The following is a 25,130-nucleotide window of genomic DNA, read 5'->3' on the forward strand; positions in this document are numbered from 1 at the left end:
AAGTCGAACGCGTAACCGACTAAGCCGCTCAGGTGCCCCAAACGTTCTTTTTTTCAAATTTATTTCTAATTATTTAGTTACTAGTTGAAGTCATTCTTAGCTGACACAGAAGATATGGTGAGTACAAAGTTCTTGGGGGCCTTTGAGCTTTGTAGGTCTGTGACACTACACAGGGGAGCCACAGTGCAGGTGATAAAGGGTAGGTGTGGTGAGGAAGTGCGGACAGCGAGGCTGGACCCTACTTCTGAGAGGCTTGTGAGGGTGGAGGATGAGATGGCCTGGAACCAGCAGCGCTCCCTGAAGAGTTCTTCTGGCCCTTGCTGCTCTCTTGGCTCAGGCGGAAGATTGAGGAGACAGACCTGTTTTCGAACCTTTAATGTTCAAGCACAGAGTAGGTGCTCATCAGATGATTATCACAGTTATCATTATTCCATGAGTCACTCTTGAAGATGCTATAATCTCTTGGTAAAATTTAGATGTCCTGAGGTGTACTGGTCTGCAGACTTGTCCCGCTGTCTGTCCCTGGGAGGCAGAAGGGGGTGATCAATGGAAAGCACATGGCTTTGGAGTCAGACTGAATCCAGTCACTTGCTGTTTACTCTTGGGCTGCACTCTTCGGTCTCAGATGCCTTACTTGTTAATGAAGATCAGAATACCTACCTCGTAGGGTTGGTATGAGAACTAAATGAGAAAATGCATGAAAAATGCTGGTATGCAGTAGGCACCGGAATAACAGGAGAACTCTGTGGTGGGCACTGCCTTTAAACATCACTTCCTTTCCCTCCTTCCTAATAGAGTCTCTTTGATCCAGGTGTCAAAGAGCTGAAGTGGCATGTCTGAGGTCTCACAAAATAAGTATCAGAGTATCAGAGGTGGTACTTGAACCCAGACCTTCTGGCTCCCGGCCCTTTGTTCTAATACTTCTCTTTTTGGGAACAATTAGAGCATTTATCCAATATGACAACTAGGACTTAGAAGTTCCTTTTTTTTTTTAAGTTTATTTATTTATTTTGAGAGAGAGAGAAAGCATGAGCAGGGGAGGGGTAGAGGGAGGAAGAGAGAGAGAGAATCCCAAGCAGGTTCTACACTGTCAACACAGCCTGATGTGGATGGCAATCCCGTGACCGCGAGATCATGACCTGAGCCAAAGTCAGACACTTAACTGACTGAGCCACCTAAGTGCCCCAGAACTTAGAAGTTCTTTTTTTTTTTTAATCTTTTTAATGTTTCTTTATTTTTGAGAGAGAGAGAGAGAGAGGCAGGGGAAGAGAGAGAGGGAGACACAGAACCTAAAGCAGGGTTCAGGCTCCACGCTGTCAGCACAGAGCCCGATGTGGGGCTCAAACTCATGAACCAAGAGATCATGACCTGAGCCGAAGTTGGACATTTAACTGACTGAGCCACCCAGGAGCCCCAGGACTTAGAAGTTCCAAAGCATAGTCCACTTCTCCCCACGAACAAGAGATAGCAGCCACAATGGCTTTTATGACCTAATCTTGGAAGTGACATCCCATTTCTTCTGCCACATTCTACTGGTTACACAGACCAGTCCTGATAGAATGCAAAAGGGTGCGAATACTGGGAGATAAGGATCACCAAAGGCATTCTTGGAAGCTGGTTACCACAAGCATCTTAACATTGTTACGAAGATACTTTTGACTTTATAAATCTGCTGAAAGGGTCTGGGGACTCCAACAGGTCCACGGACCACACTTTGAGATCCAGTGACCCTGATGATATAAGCTCATGTCAATCTATGTGATTTATGCTACTATTTTGAGGATGATTCTCAGCTCTACCTCTCTTTGCAGATTCACCTAAGTTTGTAAGTATCACTATATTTATTTATTTATTTTTGTTTGCATAATCTCTATGCCCAACCTGGGGCTCGAACTCACAACCCTGAGGTCAAGAGTCACACATTCCACTGACTGAGCCAGCCAGGCACATTGTCAGTCTCACTTTAAAAACAAGTAAGCCAGAGGGGCCAGAGACTCTTAATATACCTACTATTTTGTCTCTGTTGATACCAGGGGAAGAGTGCTGGAGGGGCAGAGGAGTTGTCCTCCAGGATAGGCATCATAAACCAGTGACACATGGTCATTCAGCTGTCTCATCAAGGGCTTTTCCAACTCTGGGTTCAACTTAAATTTTCTTAAATAATTTCAGTCTGAACCACCTGCCTGGCTACTCTATTCCACAGATTATCTATATCAAGTAGTAACTTCTTTCATTTGTCTTAAAGGCCTCAGCTAAGCGTTCCCGAGGCAGGCTTAATCTCCACATGCCAAGACTTGGTGAATACACTTATGTAAACTCATGCAAACACTCTTCATGACTATTGAGACTCTAATCCTTTTCCTTCAGAAGAGTCCTAATATTTTTAGCATGTGGTATGGTTGTGCCGTGCCCCCACGGTCAGATCAAACCCTGTGTCTGGGTGGACGTCTTGTGCTCTCCACCATGTTCTTCTTAAGACTTTGGCCAGCGGGGCTTCAGCACATAGCCTACATTCAGCTACACTGACATTTGTATTGATAAGGCAATAGTATTCCATTTTCCAAAGCTTGTCGCAATAATGCTCAGGGTCTAGCTCACACAGTGGACCATTCAGTTACCAATCCAGCCACCTTCTTCCTTTTTATAGCAGCATACCCCTCCCCTGGTCTCCTCCTCTCCCCCATTCCACGTGGTGCTGGTGGGGCTGTCACTCATACTCCACCCACCCTGGCCAGTGATTAGTCAAAGGAAGGATAACTATCCAAGTTGGACCTGGCGGAGTCTGAAATTGTTTTCAGGGAAGCCCAACAAGAAGGCCCTTTTCCCTAGTCTAGAGTCCGAGACCTGTAAGAATGAGCCCAGGGCTGTCTACAGCTTATGTTTCCTATTGCTGTACTCAGTAGGTGAAAATGTAGCCAAACAAGACCAATGGCGCCAAGAATAAGACTAATATGAGAGTTTGAGGATCTGGATTCACTCCTGCCTGAGGCTGGTTCTAACTCCTTTCTTCCCAGTGATTTGACCCAAGAATGGCCAGTACTGTTAAGTGTCTACCACTTGTCATTGACAGGAGCCCTCATACAACTGACTCTTTAGGCCAAAGTATATTGTGAGGGATCTGCTTCCTGAAGGAGCATGTGTTAAGAGAAAATAATAGATGGCTAGGAATGCAACTAAAGATTTGGAAAGAGAGCGGAGAAGGGGCCGGCCAGTGAACAGGAAGGCGAAACAGAGAATAGCATTCCATGGAAGCAGATAATTGGGTGATGGGGAAACAGACACTCCCATGGACTTGGCGGGAGTGTAAACTGGTGTGATATTTTCTGGAAGGCAATTTGGCAATGTCTCAAGATTTGAAATGTTCTGGCTCTTTGAGCCAACAATTGTGCTCAATGCAGCATTGTTTGTTGCAGGGAAAAAAGCTGGCAATTATTTGCATCGTCAACAGGAGATCGGTTAAGTAAATTGTGGAAACAAGTCCAAGCTCTGTTGTTAAGGGGGAGAAGGTGTATAAGACTATGCAAAGTGTTTATATGAGTGTGTTTATTGTGTGCAAAGAAAGCTCAGAGGACCGACCAGAGCTTACAGAGTTAGCAGTAATCTCTGTGGGTAGATGACTGTAATTACAGAAAATTCTCAGTTTGGATGAGCTCAGAATAATTTGAGAGATTACCTTCTCTTTTATTTCTGCTGCTGTAATAAAATGGACAATGCTTCCCTTCTTTCATTATTATATTCTGAGTTCTAGGATCTCTGGCCCCAGGAGTTCATTCATTTATGTACTCATTTACTTGACCAAGTAACTGTGAGTGCCAACTGTGTTAGGAACTCCTCTTGGTGCTGGGCATACATACCAAAGCCAAATGGAATCGTTATCCTCACGGATTTTGTATGATTGTGAAAACAAGTATCTATCAGATGCTGATGAATTATGAAGCACGGAGAAAGAGAAGGGGGATAGGATGCTCGGTGGAAACAGTAAGGTCCTGTTATATATAAAGTGGTCCAAGAGAGCCTCATTGAGAAAGCAACATTAAAGATGTAAAAGAAGGGCAGAATAAAGCCATGCAGCTCCAGCAGAAAGGGTCTTCTGGGCACAGGGGATAGAATGTAAGACCTTGAACCTGAAGTGTGCTTGATGACTTTGAGGCCATAAGGATCATGTGGGTGGAAAGAGCAAGGAGAAGTGAAGTCAGAGGTAAGGGAGAGGGAAGGGACAGCGTACCAATGGATGTGAGGCATGGTTCCACTCAGCGACATGAGAAGCCTCTAGAGGGTTGTAAGCCAACTTTAAAATGATCACTCTGGTTGCTCTGTTAAGACAAAGTAGAGGAAGTCAGGGTGGAAGCAGGGAGCCAAGTTAGAAAGTGAGCACAACGATCCAGAGAGAAAACGGCTTGGACTCTGGTGATGGGAGTGGTTGGGTTCTAAACCTACTTTGAAAGTACAGCTGATGGATTTGTTGAATGGGATGGAGGCCATGGAAGGAGTTCCTGTGAAACAGGGCTCAGTACCGGGGTTCAGACCCCTGGGAGACCACCCTTCTCCCATGACTGACGCCCAAGCCTACTGAAAAGGATTCCACTGAGTCACCCCAAAGAGGCGGAAGTGCCAACTAGTGCTTTGAGTTAAAAGAGGTGGAGGGGAGCCTGGGTGGCTTGGTTGGTTAAGCGTCCGACTTCGGCTCAGGTCATGATCTCACGGTCCGTGAGTTCAAGCCCCGCGTCGGGCTCTGTGCTGACTGCTCAGAGCCTGGAGCCTGTTTCAGATTCTGTGTCTCCCTCTCTCTGACCCTCTCCCGTTCATGCTCTGTCTCTCTCTGTCTCAAAAATAAATAAACGTTAAAAAAAAAAAAAAGAGGTGGAAAAGAACAGAACCAGGGAGGGTGGAGGTTTGGTTTGGGCAGTCAGGCCCTGCCCCAAACTGAGATGGGGGTGGTCCCAGCCATGGGATGCCAGGGGAGGTTAGATGCCTATGCCATCATCTTGACACTTGGTTTGGGAGGGAATAAGAGGAGAGCCTGCATTTTCACCTGCCACAAAGAGAGGACTCATAGCTGATGTAACTCGATTTGGAAAAAGTGCTGTATCATTTTCTGTACCTATGTCTTGCGGAGCAAATTATGACCCATTACATGTATTTTATAATGTTTCACTTTTGCTTTTAAAGATATATGCATTATTTTTATAATCACTATAAAAATATTGTAGAAAGAATGGTGAGATGGTCAACAGTAGTCAATTCAGAGAAGGTCATGGAGTTAGCTTATTGAGAAAAGAGTAAGGTAAGAAGTGGTGTCTTCAAAGGGCAGGATGGAAGCCAAATGGTACGTGATTAAGAAGGGAAAAGGAGGGGGCGCCTGGGAGGCTCAGTCGATTAAGCGTCCAACTTCGGCTCAGGTCACCAATTCGTGGTTCATGAGTTCAAGTCCTGCGTCGGGCTCTGTGCTGACAGCTCAGAGCCTGGAGCCTGCTTCAGATTCTGTCTCCCTCTCTCTCTGCCCCTCCCCCACTTACACTCTTTATCAAAAATGAATAAATGTTAAGAAAAAAATTAAATAAAAAAAGGGGCGCCTGGGTGGCTCAGTCAGTTGAGCGTCCGACTTCAGCTCAGGTCACGAACTCACGAATGTGAGTTCGAGCCCTGCGTCAGGCTCTGTGCTGACAGCTCGGAGCCTGGAGCCTGCTTTGGATTCTGTGCCTCCTTGTCTCTCTGTTGCCCCCCGCCCTTTCTCCCTCTCTCTCTCTCTCTCTCTCTCTCTCTCAAAAATAAAGATTAAAAAAAAAAGAAAAGAATGGAAAAGGAGAGTACATGAAATCGAAGCAGTGAATATAAGCCTCCTGAGAGAGTTGGCAAAGGAAAGAAATAATGAATGGTAAGAACATATGCCACGCAATTCTGAATAAAGTTTATTAAATAATATGTACAGCAAATGTAGTAATTCAACACATCCATTTATCAAATCAATCCACCGCAATAAAGAAAAATAAATGAATGGAAAAATCTGTGTCTGCATAGTACATGCTCTTGGTGTGTAAATGGCAACACTTTAAATTAATTGGTTATATATAATGTCAGTTATTTTTCTTTCAGAATATAATCTTTGTAGTAACTTATTCTAGCAAAAGAACTTAATACTACTGTAGATAAATAAGACAGCCAAAAAACAAAAAAAAAAAAACAAAAAAAAATAAAAACCAAAATAAAAAACCTATAACTGAGATCACAATTACCTTCTCTCCCAGAAAGAATGATTATTTAAAATTTTAACACTTTACAATGGCTATTTTTGTGCTAAAAATCTGCAGGTGAGTTATTTGGAATTCCTTCATTTAAATAAAAATGCAAAAAACTTCATGACTTCCTTATTTCACCCCCCTTCAGTTCAAATTTTTAAAATTATTTTTCTATACAAAGTAGGTACATGGGCTATACAAAGTTAAATATACATATTTACAGTCCTACTTCTTACGCATATGATTTTTTTCTTTAACTGATCCCAGAGAGACTGCAAAAGATAAGTAGTTGGGGGCTTGCCTTTACCCAGAAGCATGGCTAATATATCAAAATGTGTTGCAAGGCATGGCGCCAGTTAGTTGCACTTGCTATTAATAAACCTGTATAAATATTTCAGCATAAAAATAGGTATTTTATATTACTAAATGTTTGAGGACAAAAGAGCAGTTGGAAACTTTGTTCCTTGTTCTGTCATACATAGGAAGCTGAAGTTTGATGCAAATTTTAACATGATTTTATTAAAGACGGGCAAATTGGTGAGGCATACCTGGGTTTCTGAAGATATACAAATGCGTGAGGCTGGCATCATATGCAAATGTGGCTTTACAAATTGGTTTTATTTTCTAGCTGTATTGAAAGAGGTGTTCAAAATTACCTACTTAAGAAGCACCCCTCAAAAAGCTATTAGAATAAGGTCGTTATTAATGGTTTGCATCTAAGAAAGACCAGGAAACACATTAGCCAATACGAGAATTATGTTCCAAAAATGAGTGAAATGCTGTTGTGCAAAATGCACGTGCATATGCACTTGTACTATAGTCCCTCAGAGAGTCAGACAGTGCCCTTGGATGCTGAAGTCGACCTTCCAAAGCAATGAGTGTTAAAGAATATCAAAAAGGCTCTTTCTACCCAGGAAGCTCCTCCACCCCACCCTCACCCCCTACCACCACCATTAGTTCCACTGCCTCATCCCTTGGGGTTAAGGCTCTGCTCTGTCCTAGCTAAAAACAAGTGTCTCCAGGAAGAAGTAACACATTCCTCTTACCGGTCATTTACACTCCAGTGTGGAGTCAGTGGCAGGTTCTTTCCTGAGACCAAGATTTGAAAGGAGGACAGGAAGAGAATGAGGCTCTCTGATGGGGGTACGGGGGTGGACAGGTGATGGGTAGATGAATGGCAGACACAGAAGGTGGGACGGAGGCACTGAAGACAAACTCTGCCTACCTGTAAAGACTCTAGGTTTTGGGACAATGGTCCTGGGGCAACTCTGAGCTACAGGCAGAGAGCCAGGATTCCTGTATACACCCTACCACCTAGAATTGCTACTCCTGTTTGTGACCTTGGATGCGTATTTGTGGGGAGGATAAGAGTGTGAAAACTCTGGAAACAGTTCCAAGAATTTCCAGCCATAAACTACCCTCAGAGGAAGGTTCTTCTAAGCAGCCTAGTTGTTCAAGAGTGAGCTCATGGAGACAGAAATACGACAATGCTTCCTAGGGTCTCTCCAGGGAAAGGTAATCTCCTCCTCCTCTCTCATACCCTTCTTCGCACATATCACAGTCTCTCTTGATTCAGTATTTGTGTGTGTGTACCTCTCCAATCACCTCTGAGTTCCTGGCGGGCAGGGAGTGGGTCATTTCTCTAGTTTTCTAAGGGGTCTAGCAGAGAGGCCGAGAAACATCCTTGAACTGGATGGAGATGTGACTGGAGCACCCCGGGTGTCACAGGGCCCTCCCTCCTCAGATGTAGCCCCGCAAAGCACAGACATCCTGGGAGTGGCGAACCACTGCCTCGCACTTCGGGCCGGGGCATGGGCACCTTCTGCTCGAAGAGAAGCCTCACCAGGGTGCATCGGGGCTCACGACCCTGGGCTACTGCACTGTGGGTGGTGCCTGAACTGCTGCAGGGAGTCTGTGCTAAGGTGTGGAGCACATCCTGCTCATCAGTGGCCCCAGCATCCGGCGTATGTGAAATGATTCACTGGATGCCATCCTTGGTACTGTCAGAATAGGCCCATCAACCCCAAACTGCCCTGACCAAAAACAATCCAGAAAAGAAAGGTTAGCAGTGGCATTCTGCTAAATGAAACTGTGCTAAAGGTGACCACTTACAAAAGTCAGAGATATGGGAAAGAGCACACCGCAAGTGACCTCGATAACTACAGAGCTTCTTAACTTAATCACCTGGAAATACAAATATAACTATCTGACCCGGGCACCCCGCTCCCACGGGCAAACCTCATGTTCTTTTCTGTCTGAACACCAGGGGCGTCAAGAGCAATGCTGCATGCGGGCTGAATGCACAGGGCATTCTGTGTTCTGCCTCCATTTCCCCACGTACCCCAGGAGTGAGGGACGTGGTCTTGGGTAGCCTGGGGGCCTCCAGGGATGGCCTCGGCAGCCCGAGCTGATCCCCAGCAGTGTTTGGAAATGGGGCTCTGGGTGGCTGGGGTGTAGAGCCTTTGGAGAATGGCTAGGGGTCTGCCTGATGCTCTGAGGGCTGCTTCCGGCTAAATGACCCCTTTGAGCAAAAGCTGGTCAAGGCTGGGGCAGCAAGAGGCATTTCTGACCTCACTGATCCTGGCCCGTGTTACAGGTCAGATTACCCAAGAGGGGGAGAGGCAGGAAAGGCTTGGAGTGGCTCCCAGAAGCAGCTAAGTAAATACAGATTTGCCTCATTCCTTTTTCTCAGTTCAGCCTGCCTGACACTGTACGTTCACACAGGCTCAGGCTTCAGACACAACACTTCTCTGTCCCTCTCTTTTGCTTCTTACTTTATCCACTGCGTTAGTTTTCCTACGGACTCAATGTTTAAATAAAGAGACCAGTTCGTGAATTATGCTTCATCCTCCAATAAAAATAATCTCTGTGGTTTTCAATCTTCTTATAGATACAAAGGCTTTACATAGTTGCCTGGAAAAGTACCAAATTGCCTTGTCCTTCTTGAAGTACCTGTAAAAAAACACACACACGCAAAATCAGAAGACTTACTATGTGAGTTCAGAGGGGGCCCCCTGATAACAATGCAGCATATGGTTTCCAAAGCACATTTTTCCATCTTATCTCATTTAGGCTATCAAATAATGCCTGGTGGTAAGCCAGGAAGGTATTCTCAGTACTCCCCTCTTTCAGATGAGGAAACTGAAGCTCAGAGAGCTTAAGTGACATTACTGAGGTCCCACAGTTTAGCAAGCATCAGAAGCAGGCTTTGAACCCAGGACTTCTAACTCCCAGCCCTCTGCTCTTTCCGATACTTCTTTTTGGAAAAAGGAGCACATTTATCTAATTTCTAAACTGTAAGATTTCTAAAAGTCCACTGGATATGACCACACATCAAAAGGAAATTCCTCCCAGAAGCCTGTGCCTAAGCCCCAGATTGACTCCCTGTCTTTGCTTCCAACCTCTTCACAGTTCCCGCTGAGCCAGGAACACTGAGCTACCTGGGCGCAAAGCCCTTCCCCAACTGCTCCACATCCGGAACTGCTGGATCCCTAACCTAGTCCCTTCCCTTGGGATGGGTGGGGGGTGGGGACCCGGGCAGGGGTGGGGGTGGGGATGGTGGCGGATACATGCCGGGTCATTATTCCCCTCTCGCTGGCACATATCACAATAGGGACGATTGCATCCTTTCCCCAATCGGCTTGGATATAGCTTCAGAACCCTGGTGAACACAGCATTTCAAGCAGCCACCACCAGTAGGTCGGGGCTGTTGCCCAAAGTGAAACCTCAAGCTAAAAAAAGGGTGTCAAAACTAAAGACCTCTAAAATAACTAGTTGAACCCCTAGGGAGGACGGCCAAGGAGGCTGCAAAGAACTGAGAGTACAAAGCCCAGAGATGTGCTCCTACACCTGGTTTGACCTCTCCTTACAGATGAGAAAATAGGCTTCCACTCTGAGCACCAGGCTACGTTCTTTTTTTTTTTTTTTTTTTTTTTTTAAATTTTTTTTTTTTTAATGTTTATTTATTTTTGAGACAGAGAGAGACAGAGCATGAACAGGGGAGGGTCAGAGAGAGAGGGAGACACAGAATCTGAAACAGGCTCCAGGCTCTGAGCCATCAGCACAGAGCCCGACGCGGGGCTTGAACTCACGGACCGCGAGATCATGACCTGAGCCGAAGTCGGACGCTTAACCGACTGAGCCACCCAGGCGCCCCGCACCAGGCTACGTTCTAAAGCACCTGAGGGACTGAGCAACATTCCTTTACCCAGCTGCCAGGGACGCCCCCAGGAGAGAATTGGTGCCCCCCAACAGTGCCCCGTGTTCCCATAAAAAACATAAGCACTCCTGGAAGAGTTTAACAGCTAAGACATATGAGAGTCACACTCTCTGATAGGACAGCCACAGGCGGCTGAGCACTCGAAACTGGGCTATTCTGAACTGGGCTACGCAGTGACGGTATAATATACACATCGGACTCCTAAGACTTAGATATTTTACATCCTCCTTTGGCACTAACGATTTTTTATACTGATTACATATTCAAGTAATATTTTGAATGCGTTGGTTTTAATAAAATATATCGCTAAAATTAATCTTCGGTTTCGTTTTACTTCTTCCAATGTGGCTTCCAGAAAATTTTAAATTCCATACATGGCTTGTGTTCTGTTTCCATTGGATTGCACTTCACAGGAGTGCTGGTGGCATCTCAGATGGGGCTTCCATCTGAACAGAATAGTTCAAGGTAGTGGGGAGCCTGGGGAGGTTTCTGGGAGCCTGGGGAGGGAGGGGCAGCTTTCTAAGAGGCTGGTGAGGCCCAGGCAAATCTTTCTGGCTTCTCACATATGCCGAGGCCTTGCCATTCTCACTACCTCAAGCCCTGACTGACTTCACTTTAGCAAAGATTTTCCAGAGAGATCAGGAAAGAGCTGGTCTTGGGAAGAGGATAAAGGTAAAACCCTTTGTACAAGTAAGTGTAAAACAGAGGCAAAAAGTGAGCCAGTGGTCCCCAGCAGCATGTTTGTGCCTGTGCAGAAACAACAAAGGCTATGGGAGAGAGAGGCCTAGTTCAAGCACTGGCCCCACCACTAGCTACCTGGGTGACCTGGTCTAGTTATATAACATCTTTGGGCCTCAGTTTTGGAGTCTGTGAAATGGAGGTAATTCTTATCTTGTTGTTTGTTGAGATCTTCAATAAGAAAGTACATGAAGCAAGTATCTGCTTTGTAGCAAAATCTTAAAAACCGTTGATCCTTCTCCTGTAATGGTGAATCTTTTGTTTTAATTAAGCAAGCTGCTTTTTAAAAAAGGTTTTATTTATTTATTTATTTATTGGGGGGGGGGGCAGAGAGCACATGCGTACGAGTTGGGGAGAAGCAGAGAGAGAGGGGAAAGAGGATCCCAAGCAGGCTCCATGTGTCAGCGGGGAGACCAATGCAGGGCTCTATCTGAGAAACGTGAGATCAAGACCTGAGCTGAAATCAAGAATAGGACCTTAACTAAGTAGGTTGCTTTGACTGAAGTTATTAAAAGCCTGGGGGCACCTGGCTGGCTCAGTTCACTAGCCATCTCTCTCTCTCTCTTTTTTTTTTTTTAATAATTTTTTTTAAGTTTATTCATTTTTGAGAGAGAGAGAGACAGAGCGTGAGCAGGGGAGGGGCAGAGAGAGAGAGAGAGAGAGAGAGAGAGAGACAGAGGGAGACACAGAATCCAAAGCAGGCTTCAGGCTCTGAGCTGTCAGCACAGAGCCCAACGCGGGGCTCAAACTCACGAACCACGAGATCATGACCTGAGCTGAAGTCGGATGCTTAACTGACTAAGCCACCCAGACACCCGGTGAGCCATCTAACTCTTGATTTCATCTTGTGATCTCACGGTGTGTGAGTTCAAGCCCCGTGTTGGACTCTGTGCTGATAGCACACAGCCTGCCTGGGATTCTCTCTCTCTGCACTCCCCTCTACTTGTACTCTAAATCTCTTAAAATAAATAAATAAATATTAAAAAAAAAGTTTTTAGAAGCCTGAAGTAAATAAGGTCTTTGGAACATCTACACATATGGTTGAGTTTCATGGCTGAGACCTAGGCTCAAATTTTCTTGTGTTGTTTCTTAAGAGTTTTAAGAGAATAAAATCTGCACATGTAGTACAGACATACACAGAATACAAAGACATACAGAACTCAACCAATTTGAAATTGCCCTTCTGTGCAGTCACTTAGGTGTATTTGGTTTTTGGGTCTAATACCATTAGTGTCATCCACACTGTCTCCAGAGCAAGCATAAACTGGGTGGCCCAGCATTCCTGATGGAGATACAGGATCTGAGAAGGCTTTTTTCTGTGCAGAGAACATTGCCTTTTGCATGGCTCATCACTCTTAGTTACTCCTTCAATATACAACTCGTGAGAAAAACATGAGGAGATCACTTACCAACAAACCATCCATCATCACATTTTTCCATGACATCAACAATATCTCCATCTCGGAGTTCCAATTCATCATCATTCTGTGGTATATAGCTATACAATGCTTGGTAGCTAAATCTAAAAATGAAAAACATTCACTCAAACAGTGATAGGATTAAATAATGAGTTTTTTAAAGCCCATGTAAGTTAAATCAGCACTTTGGTAGTGTTTCACACACATCAATGCAGATGAAAGTATTTTACTGGCTATTTCTCTAACAGTGGAGCTTATGGGGAGATCCATTCAGCCTATAAGTAAATGAAGACTGATAGGGATGGGGGGAGCCTCTGACAAGCAAGGCTATGATCAGTCCTTTTATTTAGTTTCATTTGGTTACCAAGTATTTTGTCTAGATGCCCCCTCTTTAAAATTAACCAAGGCCTTTTCTTAACACAGGAGAATGTATGTAGATTATCAAAGATAATCAGAAGTTTCTTACTCCAGAGATAGACACTATATTCTGCTCATATACATTGGAAAGTGTAAGGCAATTGTTGTATATGTATAAAATTGTTGTACTGATATAAGGATATAAAAAGTACATTCCAATGGCCTCACTATCTTGAGTTCCTTAATATGCTGATACATATTTTGTTAGTTGTTTTTATTTTTTTTAAGTTTTAATTTATTGTGGCACCTGGGTGGCTCAGTTGGTTAAGCATCGGACTTGGTTTTGGCTCAGGTCATGATCTCATGGTTTGTGAATTTGAGCCCTGTGCCAGGCTCTACAGCTCTCTCCCGTTCTCTCTGCCTCTTATCTGCTCACACATATTCTCTCACAATGGATACACAAACATTAAAACAAAAAAGTTTTTTTTTAATGTTTGTTTATTTTTGAAAGAGAGAGAGAGGGAGTGTGAGCATGCAAGTAGGGGAGGCGCAGAGAGAGAGGGAGACACAGAATCCGAGGCAGGCTCCAGGCTCTGAGCTGCCAGCGCAGAGCCTGATGCGGGGATCAAAGTCACAAACCGTAAGATCATGACCTGAGCCGAAGAAAGACGCTTAACCGCCTGAGCCACCCAGGTGCTCCCCCACAGAAAGTTGTATTTATTCATTAAATAATGTCTACACACTAAGTAGAGCTCGAACTCATGTCCCCAAGATCAAGAGTCGCATGCTTTTCTGACTGAGCCAGCCAGGTGCCTCTCGTCAATTGTCTTTAAATGTGATGTCATTTTTCTGAAATTCTTGAACACTTTTTGCTTTCTTTCTGTCCCAGTGATGTTTGTGGTTAAGATTTTTATTTATTGTTAGTTGGCCTAAGGCCATTTGGTGTGTGCTGTTCTGTCTGTCCTAACAGCTCGCGGGAGAAGGCTGGACTATTTGTGATGAAATCCTGTAACTGCTTTGGCAACAGGGAAAAGTTTGGTTTCATTTATTCCTTTGACAAATACTTAAGAAGCATCTACTACGCACCAGTTCACAATTCTGTGTGCTCGCTGTTCTGAAACACAAGAGTACCGGGCACAACTGTGCAAACGAGCCAACCATCTACCATTTCCAGCACCTGCCAGCAAATGCCTGTGAGAGGGCAGGCGAGACTAGAGACAAGAGGACACAGTCCCCAGGAACGACAGGTTTGTTTTCCCCTTTGCTAAACCAAAGGGACTATTTAATTTTGTGCACTTATCCAAATGTTTTGATAATTTGGTAGGTGGATCTGTCTGCCAGAGGAAGGTCTCGAATGAGGAATTAAGAGATGCAGAATGATTTCCAGTTGGTAAGCACATACATTTTTGATGTTTCCATATTTGCCTCCTGTCTCCATCCAACTTGGACTCCTTAGAATTCCTTATCTTCCTCTTAACTTCCACTGTGGCTGCCTTGCTAGCCTCAGCTCTGGGAAATAACTCCAGATATCTGCTTCTCTATCATCACCCCCAGACAGTGGAGACTGGCTGGCCAAGGTCCCACAGCCTTGCTGCTTGGGTCCCCCAATCAGCTCTAATTTTGGATGGGCCTCATGCTGCTCAGGGCACTGTTCCTTTGAGTCCTTTCTCCATGTGGGCCTTCTCTGAGTTCCCCAAACACATCGTCTACGCTGAGTCTTTGCATGTTGTTTTCCTCAGCTGGGAAGACCTTTTACTTCCCTGTTGTAGCTCTCAAAACCAATTTGTCTTTCTTTTTTTTTTTTTTAAAGTAATCTCTGCACTCAACGTGGGACTTGAACTCATGACTTCAAGGATCAAGAGTTGTGTGCTCTACTGACTGAGCCAGCCAGGTGTCCCTCCAATTTGCCTTTCAATGCCCATTCCAAATCTCCCTTCTTCTGGGAATGGAGTTTACCCCTATATGTTTAAAACACAGGAGACATCTCTATTCATTTATCTCTAGGCAGAACCAATGACTCCTTCCCCTATATTCCCACAACACTAGGATTGACTCTAGTCACCACAGCCCTCCTTTGCCCCTGAATGGCAGTTCACTCTTCACCGGTCTCTATCTCTCAGCAGTCTATGGCCTCCTTTATTCATGCACCCACCACCTGTTTCATGTTGGCTGATGGGAAATATGGCCCCAACTAGAAATCCTCAGAGAAGCTAGGGGCGATTTGTTCATTCCCCCAAATGGCTGCCCCAGACTTGGTCAATGACCCACTCTCTAAAGCCAGGAGTCCACCAAGCATGTGATGTGAGAAAGGAAGTTTGCCAAGTATACTTACAAATCTTGTGAGGTGTGACTCCTGTCGGGGGTGACTCTTCGCTGTTGGGCTTGAGGTTGCTGAGAAATGATTAAAGATGATTTATTGTCAGAAGGGGATACCTTGTGATGAAAGTCAAGGGGATGAGAAACAGTGCTGCAGTAATGAACAGATTTTTCGGCAATGTTTATGATCTCATTGCAAACTGCTTCCTGTGAGTGGCCCCGAGATATCCAGAAACCCCCATATAACAGTCAACATGGGGACAAAAAAACAACAAAAGAAAAAAAAAGAAAAAGAAAGAGAGGAAGAGATGTAACATTCCAGACGAAGCACATAAGTCCAGGGAAACAACAGAGTTGAAGATCCAGGTTAAAAAAATAGATATTCCAGTAGTGAAGTGCAGGAGGGATCCAGGCGTAAGCATGGAAAAAACAGGTAAGATACAGAAGAATTTGGGATTTAGTATGACTATTAAAAAAAACCAAAGGCAGCAGCATAAAAGCCTGTAATTAGTGAATAACTTCAAGATAGAAATGCAAGTATGTATTCCCGATCATGCACTAACCATTAACTTAATCCCACATGGAGGCAGAGTACAAATAAGGTCTCGAAATACCTCTGCTTTCTGAGAGGGAAGGGGGTGGCCTAATATTTCCCTCTAGGACAATAGCCATGTAAATCATGGCTCTGTGAGTTAGCCAGGCATTACTCCAGTTGAGACTCTAGAAGTCAGTAAGGATTCTCTTTAGAAAAGCTACAGTTCTTATTCAACAGGCATCTTACCACATAGCTCTTTTCAGATTCTGTGAGATCAGGTCCTGCTCTCAATGAATGATGAGAAGGCTGTGATCACCAAGCAAATTATAAGGGAGACATTTTAGCAGATGTCACATTGGAACGGATTCAAAATAAAAGTGTGAGCAAATACACGTACCACACCATCACACTCGATGACACCGGATACTCGTGGCCTATGGCGCTCGAGTTTCCATGACAACACGGTGGGTGCACAGGAGGAAATGCAATGTACAGAGTTAGAAGCAAGCATCCAGGCAACGGAATGGGAAGTTCGGAGCATGAGTGCAGTGAGGTGAGCATCGACAACACAGGGTCCCCAGATGGGCAGGAAAGAGACACAGAAGGGCTGTCTTATGGAACAGTTATGACCTTCCATAAAAACACACATTGGTCCTTTTGCTCTCAGCTGGCAGGCATCTATGGAAGGGCTGCTGTGCCGAAAGCCGTTGACTAGAAGCCTCCTCTGGCAAAGGAGGCTCATTAAACTAACAGGTATGCCATATTGGGGTACTTATGAAAACAGAGAGAAATGCTTCTGAAAAACTCCCCGGGAGTATCTGAAGTCTCAAACAAGACTGTTCCCCTGGAAAAGTCTGCACATGACACACTCCAGTCAGGTATGAGATGAGTTCAGATATCTCACAGGGCAGGGCCTGCTTCCAGAAATAGGACTGTGTGTCCTGACACAGCTGTAGAAATGAAACCATCGCTCTTCACTCACCAGCTCAGGTACCACATGCTGACATGGAAACACAGGTGCAATGATGGCCAAGCAGACCCGTTTTTGTAAATGGGTCTCCCAAAGTATAGGCCAGGAAGAGTGTTTGGAATCATTTCCCCTAGAAAGCATTCAATTCCAAACTCTCAGAACTTTCCCTAAATAAATATTTGAAAAGCCATCTTTCTTGGAGAAATGCTCCTGGTAATGTGCGCTAATAGCAATGAGCCACAGCAGCTCCAGGGCCTTCTCGAAGGGCACTCAGAGATCTTTTACATATGGCTCACTTGATTCAGAGAGGCCCAGGGCCTCCCTTGAGGTCACACAGTGAATTAGTGGTTGACTTGTGTTCTGGATTCATCTACTGGACCTTCTCTTTCATCCTTGGACCATTTCCCATGTTATTAAGAGTGCTCACTGACACTACTTTCCATGAGTCCCACAGAAACCCTGGAGATAGGCAGAACAGGTTTTGTCATCTTGTTTGCTTTTAAAAGCCAGGAAGCTGACGCTCAGGGTGGTCAGCGCACGCCCCAACGTCCCACAGTGAGCGAGAAGTCGAGCTGCCGGGCTGCCCCGGGCACGCCACCACACCGCCCCCTCCTGCTCATCTCCACTGTAAATGGCCTCATTCTCTAGCGTGTCTTGCAGGACCAACTTCTACTCCAGACATCATTTCTATACTCCTGTCCTTCTGGAAAACCAATTCAAGTTCTCTAACTTCTTCGAAACTGCCATCTTTTAAACCTTGGACTCTGACAGGAGTAAAGGAAGAGACAGAACTGCCAGGGGCCTTTTCACGTTCCTTCTCCCATGTCTCAGGACCCACAGACAGACCTTTGCCAGGTGACCTTGTGTGGCTCCACTTACTACCCATCCAGCCTCTGGATCAAGGCTTTTGTGTAACAAAGGAAAGTAATGACATTTCCAAGCCCTTGTTACGTGGGTTTTCAGGTGTCAGAAGAATGAAGTGTATTCTGGGTGACTAGGTGACACCCATGGGCAGATTTTGACAGAGGGAAGCTGCCTATCCCAGAGGACACGGAAGCCAAGGCTGCCACTCGATGGGATGCTGTTGGGCGCTGCTTCTCAACCTCTAGCATATGCCGGTATCACCTGGGAATCCTGTTAAAACGCAGACTCTGACTTGACACGTCTGGGGTGCATCCTGAGACTCTGTCTGTCTACTGGCGATGCCCACGATGCTGGCCCACAGATAAACTTTGGGGAGCAAGGCTGAAGAGGACCTTAATTATCCTTCACTGAAGTTCTTTGGCTACAGTGTGGCAAGACTGATCAGTCTGGGTCACACCTCATGAAAATAAAAGTTGTCATAAAAACCCAGACTTCAGCTGGTGGCCTAATGACCTCAGGTCAAATGGAGAACAAAGAGAGGATGTGGACAATCTCTTCACGTGATGTCCACAGCTTACAGAAGCCCTGTAGCATCTTACAATCAACTTAATCTCAAATGAGGGACGGGCACTGATCGTCAAGCAAATATTTGGTGCTTAAGAGAGGCTTGGTGAATCACATACAGTAAAAAGAACCTGATATTTTATTAGCCCTTTTTTTTTTTTGTAAAGCACTTAAAAACAAACAAAAGCTTTAAAAGCACATGGAGGTCCATCACCTCATCTTACTTTTATACTAACCCTTTGACTTGGAGAGGGTGGAAAAGGACATTTTAAGGCTCAGGGAAGTGTGAAGGTTTGCACAATGTGGCAAAGCCACTGAGGACTGAGTCCTCGGTGTCTGACATTCACCACCTCCTCTCGAGCCATGTTGGGATGTCTATGATGATAGCAACCAACACCCAGCTTCTGCCCTTTGTGAAAGTAGGCACTGTCCTGTCTCTTCCTGAATACTTTCTCTGCATGTAAAAGGTACAGGGTACGGTAATTGATATGGTCCAGTCATTAACTCAAGGATCCACAGTACTGGATGGATATTGACATAGCTAATACCTTCCTTGGTCTCAGGTCGTATCCAAATCAGAGGATAATCATCATCATAGCCTTCGCATTGAGACAAAGTTAACATCTAGTACAAACTGAAGTTGTCCCCGAGAGGTAAGGACAGTTTGGTTCCTTACTCATAGTGTGTGGGATGAGGGACAAAGGCAAGATAAACATTTATCCTATTAGCTAAGATTCAATTTCTCCCTGGTTGAAATGGATTCCTTATATTTAAATCAAACATTTCAGGTAGTTGAGATGTAAACCATTTTTCTGGGGGGTGTCGTGTGGCATGTGAATCCTCAGGGGCAGTAGAGACCACTGATATTCATTGTAGGGATTTGTCCTTTACTTTGAAGGCTGTTGACCCTCAGATTTTTTTCCTTTAGGTATAGATTTTTCTTTCCCTGGCCCCATTTTCTAACTGTATACAGCTTTATGTATCTCTTTCTCTGAACCTATGCTGTCCACTATGATAGCCCATAACACTTGAGATGTGGCCAGTATGAAATGTGCTGTTAAGTGTAAAAATACTTACACTTTTGAAATACTGGATTTCAAAAACTTAGCACAAAATATAGAATGCAAACTATTATCATTCATAATTACTATATTGATTATATACTATTCTATCAATTAGTAATTTTATCAGTAGTTTATTACTATTTTAGATATGTTGGGTTAAATAAAAGATATTGTTCAAATTAATTTCATTCATTCCATTGTACTACCAGAAAAGTTTAAATTACATACATGACTCATGTTATATGTCTCCTGGGCAGTGCTGCTCTGCACCCTCCCCCTACTTATTTAAGCCTAAAAGTAGACAAAGTTCTAACAAGGACCTCATCCGGGGTTAAGAATAAAGGGAGTATTATCTTACGCCAAGTACATTTCAGACTCTTGGAGATGCGCCCCAGTTTTTCACATTTAGAAAAACAGCCATCAGCCCAATAGACACACACACACACACACACACACACACACACACACACACACACACACAGAGGCATTCCCCACACCCCCATCAGTAAGCAGGAGTTAGTTACTGATCCAGAAACTGCTTTTCTTCCATATTTGCACACGTACTCACACACTGCCCCTTGCCTTGGTCTGGAGGGCTCACTTTATTCTCCCAGAGTGAGCAATCCTGCATGGACCTGTGCTCTGTTTCCCTTCTATCTGCAGTGCACAGAAGTGCCCCAGGAATCTGACCCTGGCCTCCCTGGGGCTATTAATCCCTCTGGATCCACAGAACACCTGGCACTAACACGGGAGTTAGCAAGCATTCTCTTCCAGCTTTGGGTATGTGCCCAAGCCCTGAAGCCCCAAATAAACTGTCCGCAGGGTACAGAACAGCAGAAAGTCCTGGAGATGTGAACGAGAGTAAGGAACTCAACCTCAGTGTGGCCTTACCCCCCTGGAAGCATCTCAGGCCCCTGCTGCCCTCCTAATACCCCTGGGGTGGCTCAGAGACGGCATTCCTCAATTCACCACACACACCTATCTTCTCACCTGCCCAGATCCCACCCCACCTCTCTTTCTGGTGACCCACACTGGCCTCCCAGGAGGAGACCTGACTGGGTATGAGGAAATCTGGGTTCCAGGCTATGACAATAACTTGCTATCTTTTGAGCAAAACGCTTAGTGTCTTTGAATTTCAAGTTCTTAGTAAAATAAGAGGATTGGACGTGATTTACATAAACATTCTTCTTGGCTCTAAGTTTCTAACATAAGAGTACATGCATCCTGTGAATTGAGAACCAGGGCTGGGCAGGGCTGACCTGCCTTAAGAACAGATGCACCCCACTCAAGGCCCACTGAGGACTGGGTGGAGGGCTTGTGACTGCAGCCTCCAGATGTACATGGAGAGCTTCCTTCTGGCAGCATGGGAGGTGAGGGGTTGCCCTGGACAGCAGAAGATTTGCAGCCCCCAGAACACCACAGGCAACCTGGGCCTGAGGTGTCAGAGGCCTGAATGCTTTGGGCTTCTGGTTTTCAGCTCTAGAAAACCCCCATAGGACCCTCAAAATGGGACCCCACCAAGTTCTCCTTGAGTTTATTAAGAAAAATATCCCAGCTTAGGGGTGCCTGGGTGGCTCAGTTGGTTGAGTGTTGGACTTTGGCTCAGGTCATGATCTGACCGTTCATGAGTTCGAGCCCTGTGTCAGGCTCTGTGCTGACAGCTCAGAGCCTGGAGCCTGCTTCTGTTTCTGTGTTTCCCTCTCTCTCTGCCCCTCCCCTGCTCATGCTCTGCCTCTCTCTCAAAAATAAATATTAAAAAAAAATAAAAAAAGAAAAGAAAAATACCCCAGCTTAAACATAAAACAAATTACAATCAACCAGTTCAACTATTTACCACCTAAACACAACCCTCTTGCAGACTACTCCACAGAGAACACATTACTTCGTTGTAATCTGGATTTGATTACAACACTAAACCCAAACACTCAGCCTTGTCCTCATGGTCTGTAATGTGGTCTGTTTCTCTCCTAAAGTGATCTGAGGAGTAATAGCAAATGTGTGTCCGAAGATGAAGAAATCAAAAGCTTTCCAAGAGGATGCCTTCATACTCCAGGTATGAGACAGCAGGGAGAAGCTAAGTTAGAGTGCAAATTCTCAATTTTCTAAACTCTGGGTTTGTTCACACAAAGTAGAAGGATTCTTCCATTTTCTACCTTCTTCTCTTCCCCCACCTCCATTTTCCTCTCTTAGGTGGAATGGGAGAAGGAGGATAAAGCAAACTTTTGTTCCTTTTCCCTGTGGCCTGGTTTCATCCAACAGGTATTTATTGAGTCGCAGTGACATGCTCTGTGCGGGGCGTGATCATCTCCATGCTATCTCATTTCATACTCTTAACAAGGCGGTCAACATTTACCTCATCTTACAAAACTAAGACCCAACATGCCTGAGTTGGTAACTGAGGAACCAGGACGTGAACCCCGGTCTCTCAGACACCAAGTCCTGTGCATTCTACGACACCCTGATTCTCTGCACTTGTGCTCTGCCTGAGGGACACATCAGAATAGCTGGAGAGGTCAGTGATCAAGGAGGTACTCCTTGAGGAGGTACCTCGGGAGGTACTGTGTAGCTACACAGGCATGAGGGTTGCTATGGATACCTACCATCTCTCCTAACACCTTTTTAGGGGTGGACTCTTCAACTTTGGGTCTTAGTTCCCTACCTTCAGGTGTTGAGATAACACCTGATTATTTTTATAACTGTGGCCAATGCCTCTCCCCTTCCTGTAAATTGTTAAAAACCCTCTGTACATATTTAGAGATTTCCCTTCTGAGTGAGTAAAAGGAAAATGTTTCCAATTTTAGTTGGGTATCTTACCACTTTTTATTTCCTTTTTGTTCTCGTAAATTGCATTACATGCTTTCCCTTCTATTTCTAATTTCCATGCTCAGAGCAGGCCTAGGTCTTTGTTCTGATCTTTCTGGGAATGCAGCTAGCTTCCATGGATTCCGAGGGAATCCGCCAAAGCATCTTTCTGCCATCAGCTGAGTAGCTCTCTCTCCTCTCCTTTCTCCAAGGCTGTTCCTGTGCTTCTCAGATGCTTTGAGGATCCACACGGCTTTCCTGAATGCTTTTACTGTTGACTGGCTTCCTTCTCTTTGGGACCCAAACAAATATCACAGAAACTTTGTCACTTTTCTCAGCCCTCAGTTTTCTCATCTCATCATAAAAGGAGAACAGACGGGGGGCTCTTAGCCTGGGTGGGGGGCGGGGGGGGCACGGACTCCCAGGGAGCCTTCGGACGACTCAGGTGTGGATCTCCTGAAACTTGATGCAAAACTGTGTGTGCTCACTCCCCTCGTCCCCAAACTACTGTCCCAGAGTCCTCAGCTGACCTCAGATTCTCAAAGGTTCTGTGACCCAGAAAAGGTTAAGAGTCACTGGAGTAGATGATCTGTAAAGGTTCTTTTTAATTCAGAAATTCTATGAGGATCTCTCACACCAATTGTGGGAACTCTTAAAAACCACAGCTGGATGCCAGTCAGCAAACAGCGTCTCTATCTTGGGAAGGCTCAATAAATATTTGACGATGCTAATGACAGATTTCCAAGATGCTCTTCTCTTTCACTGTCTTGATCACCCCAAACCTCCTTGGCCAAAATGATGCCCGATAAAATCCAAGAATTTGGTTGATGATTCTGAACTCTTGGGCATTTTCTTTGTATCTATGTCATTGTCTGCCCCCCCCCCCCCACCACCGCCAAAGGGAAAACCTTTTCATTTTTCAGTTGTGAACATCTGCAGGTCTATAATAAACTCCCTCCTTAAAATTTTGGATTTGTTCTTTTTTTCCCTTTCATTTATACAGGAGTTTTAGCTAATCATAGAATATCAGTGCCAAAAACAACTTCAGTTCTCTTGTCTAAATCTTTTGTTTATGGATAAGGAAGCTCCCAGAGAAGGGAAGTGATTCATCCAAAGACACACAGCAGGCCAACAGCAGAGCTGGCCCAGAGCCCGGGGATCCCGACTTTCGACACAGCGCTCTCCTTTCTAGATTGGGGCTCTCCTAAACACCCCCCGCACTTCATCCACACCTTCCGCTGTCCAGAGAACACACACCTAATAACGAGCAACTGACTCAATGTGATTTCAGCTTGGGAGTCTACAAAGGAGTGAAAAGCCAAACCTTACACAAGTGTTCACACATCCGCACGGCTGGGGGGCAGCAGGGGTGGGGCTGGACAGGTGACTCAGGGGAAGGAAGCAGCAATGCAGGGACTTAGCACCAAACAGGGAAGTCTGACAACTGATTCACAAGGGGCACGTCACGGTGAGGAAGGGGACCGGACACAGTGTTAGGAGGTGCGGATGAAAACCTACGTGCTATACAGGAGCCCCTCCAAGCTCTGCTCCCGGCCCCTTCCCCAGAACCCCCTTCTATGTACCTGTGGACACACTAAGCCTCACCCAAAGCTCCCAAAGCTCCATACCCCTGTTCACGTTCCCACCTGTGGGTCTTGGCTGGGCTATCTGCTTGCCTTGAATGACACCCTCTTGCTGTTTGCCTATTATAAACCTCCCTGTGTTTTAAGCCCCAGATGAAATGCCACATTTCTTACAAAGTCTATCAGACTGGCACCTTCCCTCTCCAGTTGCTTACTATTTCTCCTCATCTTGAATTTTCAGGGTGAACTACTTGACTCTCCTTTCCTGTCTGCATCATAATTATTTGTGAACATGTCTTATCCCCCACCAATGGAGATCCTACATTCCTTTCACTGGAGTCAGTCACTTGTTAATCTTTTCTTTCACTCAACAAATATTTATTGAATGCCTTCCACATATCAGGAACCATGATCCCTGACCTTAGGGCGCTAACACTCTAATGGTGACACAGACAAGCAAAGGTAAGAATACAACAGAGCTGAGAAGTGCCCCCTAAAGTCTGGTGCAGGGGCTATGGAAGCAGAAAGTCAGAGCACTTAATCCAGTTTTACAGGGGCTGGGAGAAGTTGTTAGGAAAGATTTCCTGGAAGAAGTAACATCTAAGTGGAGAAGTGAAGGACAGGTGGGAATTATCCACACAAACAAGCAGGAAGGTTTTGGAAGGTGAAGCTGGCTTGCTGTCTAAATGGCCAGATCACATGAGGCCTTGAAAGCCTGTGAAGGAGGACACTTTCCTGAGAGCAACGGGAAGCACTTGATGACGGTTATCCCTCTCTGTTTCCTGCAGCATTAGCAAAGTGCCTGGAACATCCTAGATACTTGAGTGAAAGAATAAATGATCATAGCATTTCGGAATGTCTTTTCACTTAAGTTACTCAGCTAAACCCCCTCACTTATTGGCCACATACTCAACCAAGCTTCCTAACAACTATAATAAAAGTGAACTTTTGGTTCGGTTCCCCAAGGAGAACAGCGACTGACAATTTTCCTGATCGCACACACTGGCCTGCAATGCATTTATCCCAATAAGTGACACAGCCTGAGGCCACAGCAAGCTGGCAGGCCACCAAAGGACAGTTGTCCCTGAAGTCCTTTCCATCTTTAGCTCTGTCATGCAAAGAGGGCCTCAAGGGGCAGGGAGCTTCTGCAGGTCCCCCTTTCCCGAGTGGCTGGCTCCGGGTCCCAGTCATATGAGGGGAAAGCACAGGGGTTGGGTGGGAGGTGTGTGGGCAGGGGCCCTTTTCACACAACTCCTCCAACTCTCAGAGGGAACAAGGCCAGGGCCCGGGGCTGTGCACACCCGTGGGGAAGGGGCTGGCCCTGGAAGAGCAGGAGGAAGGGAGGGGACAGGAAGTGGTACACTTGGGGTCTGGAGGCCCACCAAGAAAGGAAAACCAATTTTCAACAGGCCTGTCTTTCCATGTTGCCAGCTACCACCCCCAACTCCCATCCTCCATTAGGAA

The 25,130-nt window shown here is 45.3% G+C and overlaps 1 protein-coding gene across 3 annotated transcripts in view; it reads right to left on the minus strand.

The window, feature by feature from the left end:
* Positions 1-5,886: 5,886 nt before the first annotated feature.
* Positions 5,887-25,130, minus strand: part of SORBS1 (sorbin and SH3 domain containing 1) — a 231,778-nt gene continuing 212,534 nt past the window's right edge. For all 3 annotated transcript variants that reach the window (XM_047073202.1, XM_047073204.1, XM_047073203.1), the window contains 3 exons: positions 15,301-15,359; positions 12,603-12,715; positions 5,887-9,188 (listed from right to left, as the gene is read on the minus strand). In XM_047073202.1, coding sequence (XP_046929158.1) covers positions 9,121-9,188; positions 12,603-12,715; positions 15,301-15,359 — 240 coding nt within the window. In that variant the 3' untranslated portion in view covers positions 5,887-9,120. The remainder of the gene's footprint in view (positions 9,189-12,602; positions 12,716-15,300; positions 15,360-25,130) is intronic.

Source organism: Lynx rufus, unplaced genomic scaffold (assembly GCF_022079265.1).
Source record: "Lynx rufus isolate CCGP_SWC_20201006 ecotype Redwood Valley unplaced genomic scaffold, mLynRuf1.p SCAF_11, whole genome shotgun sequence".
Taxonomy (NCBI): domain Eukaryota; kingdom Metazoa; phylum Chordata; class Mammalia; order Carnivora; family Felidae; genus Lynx; species Lynx rufus.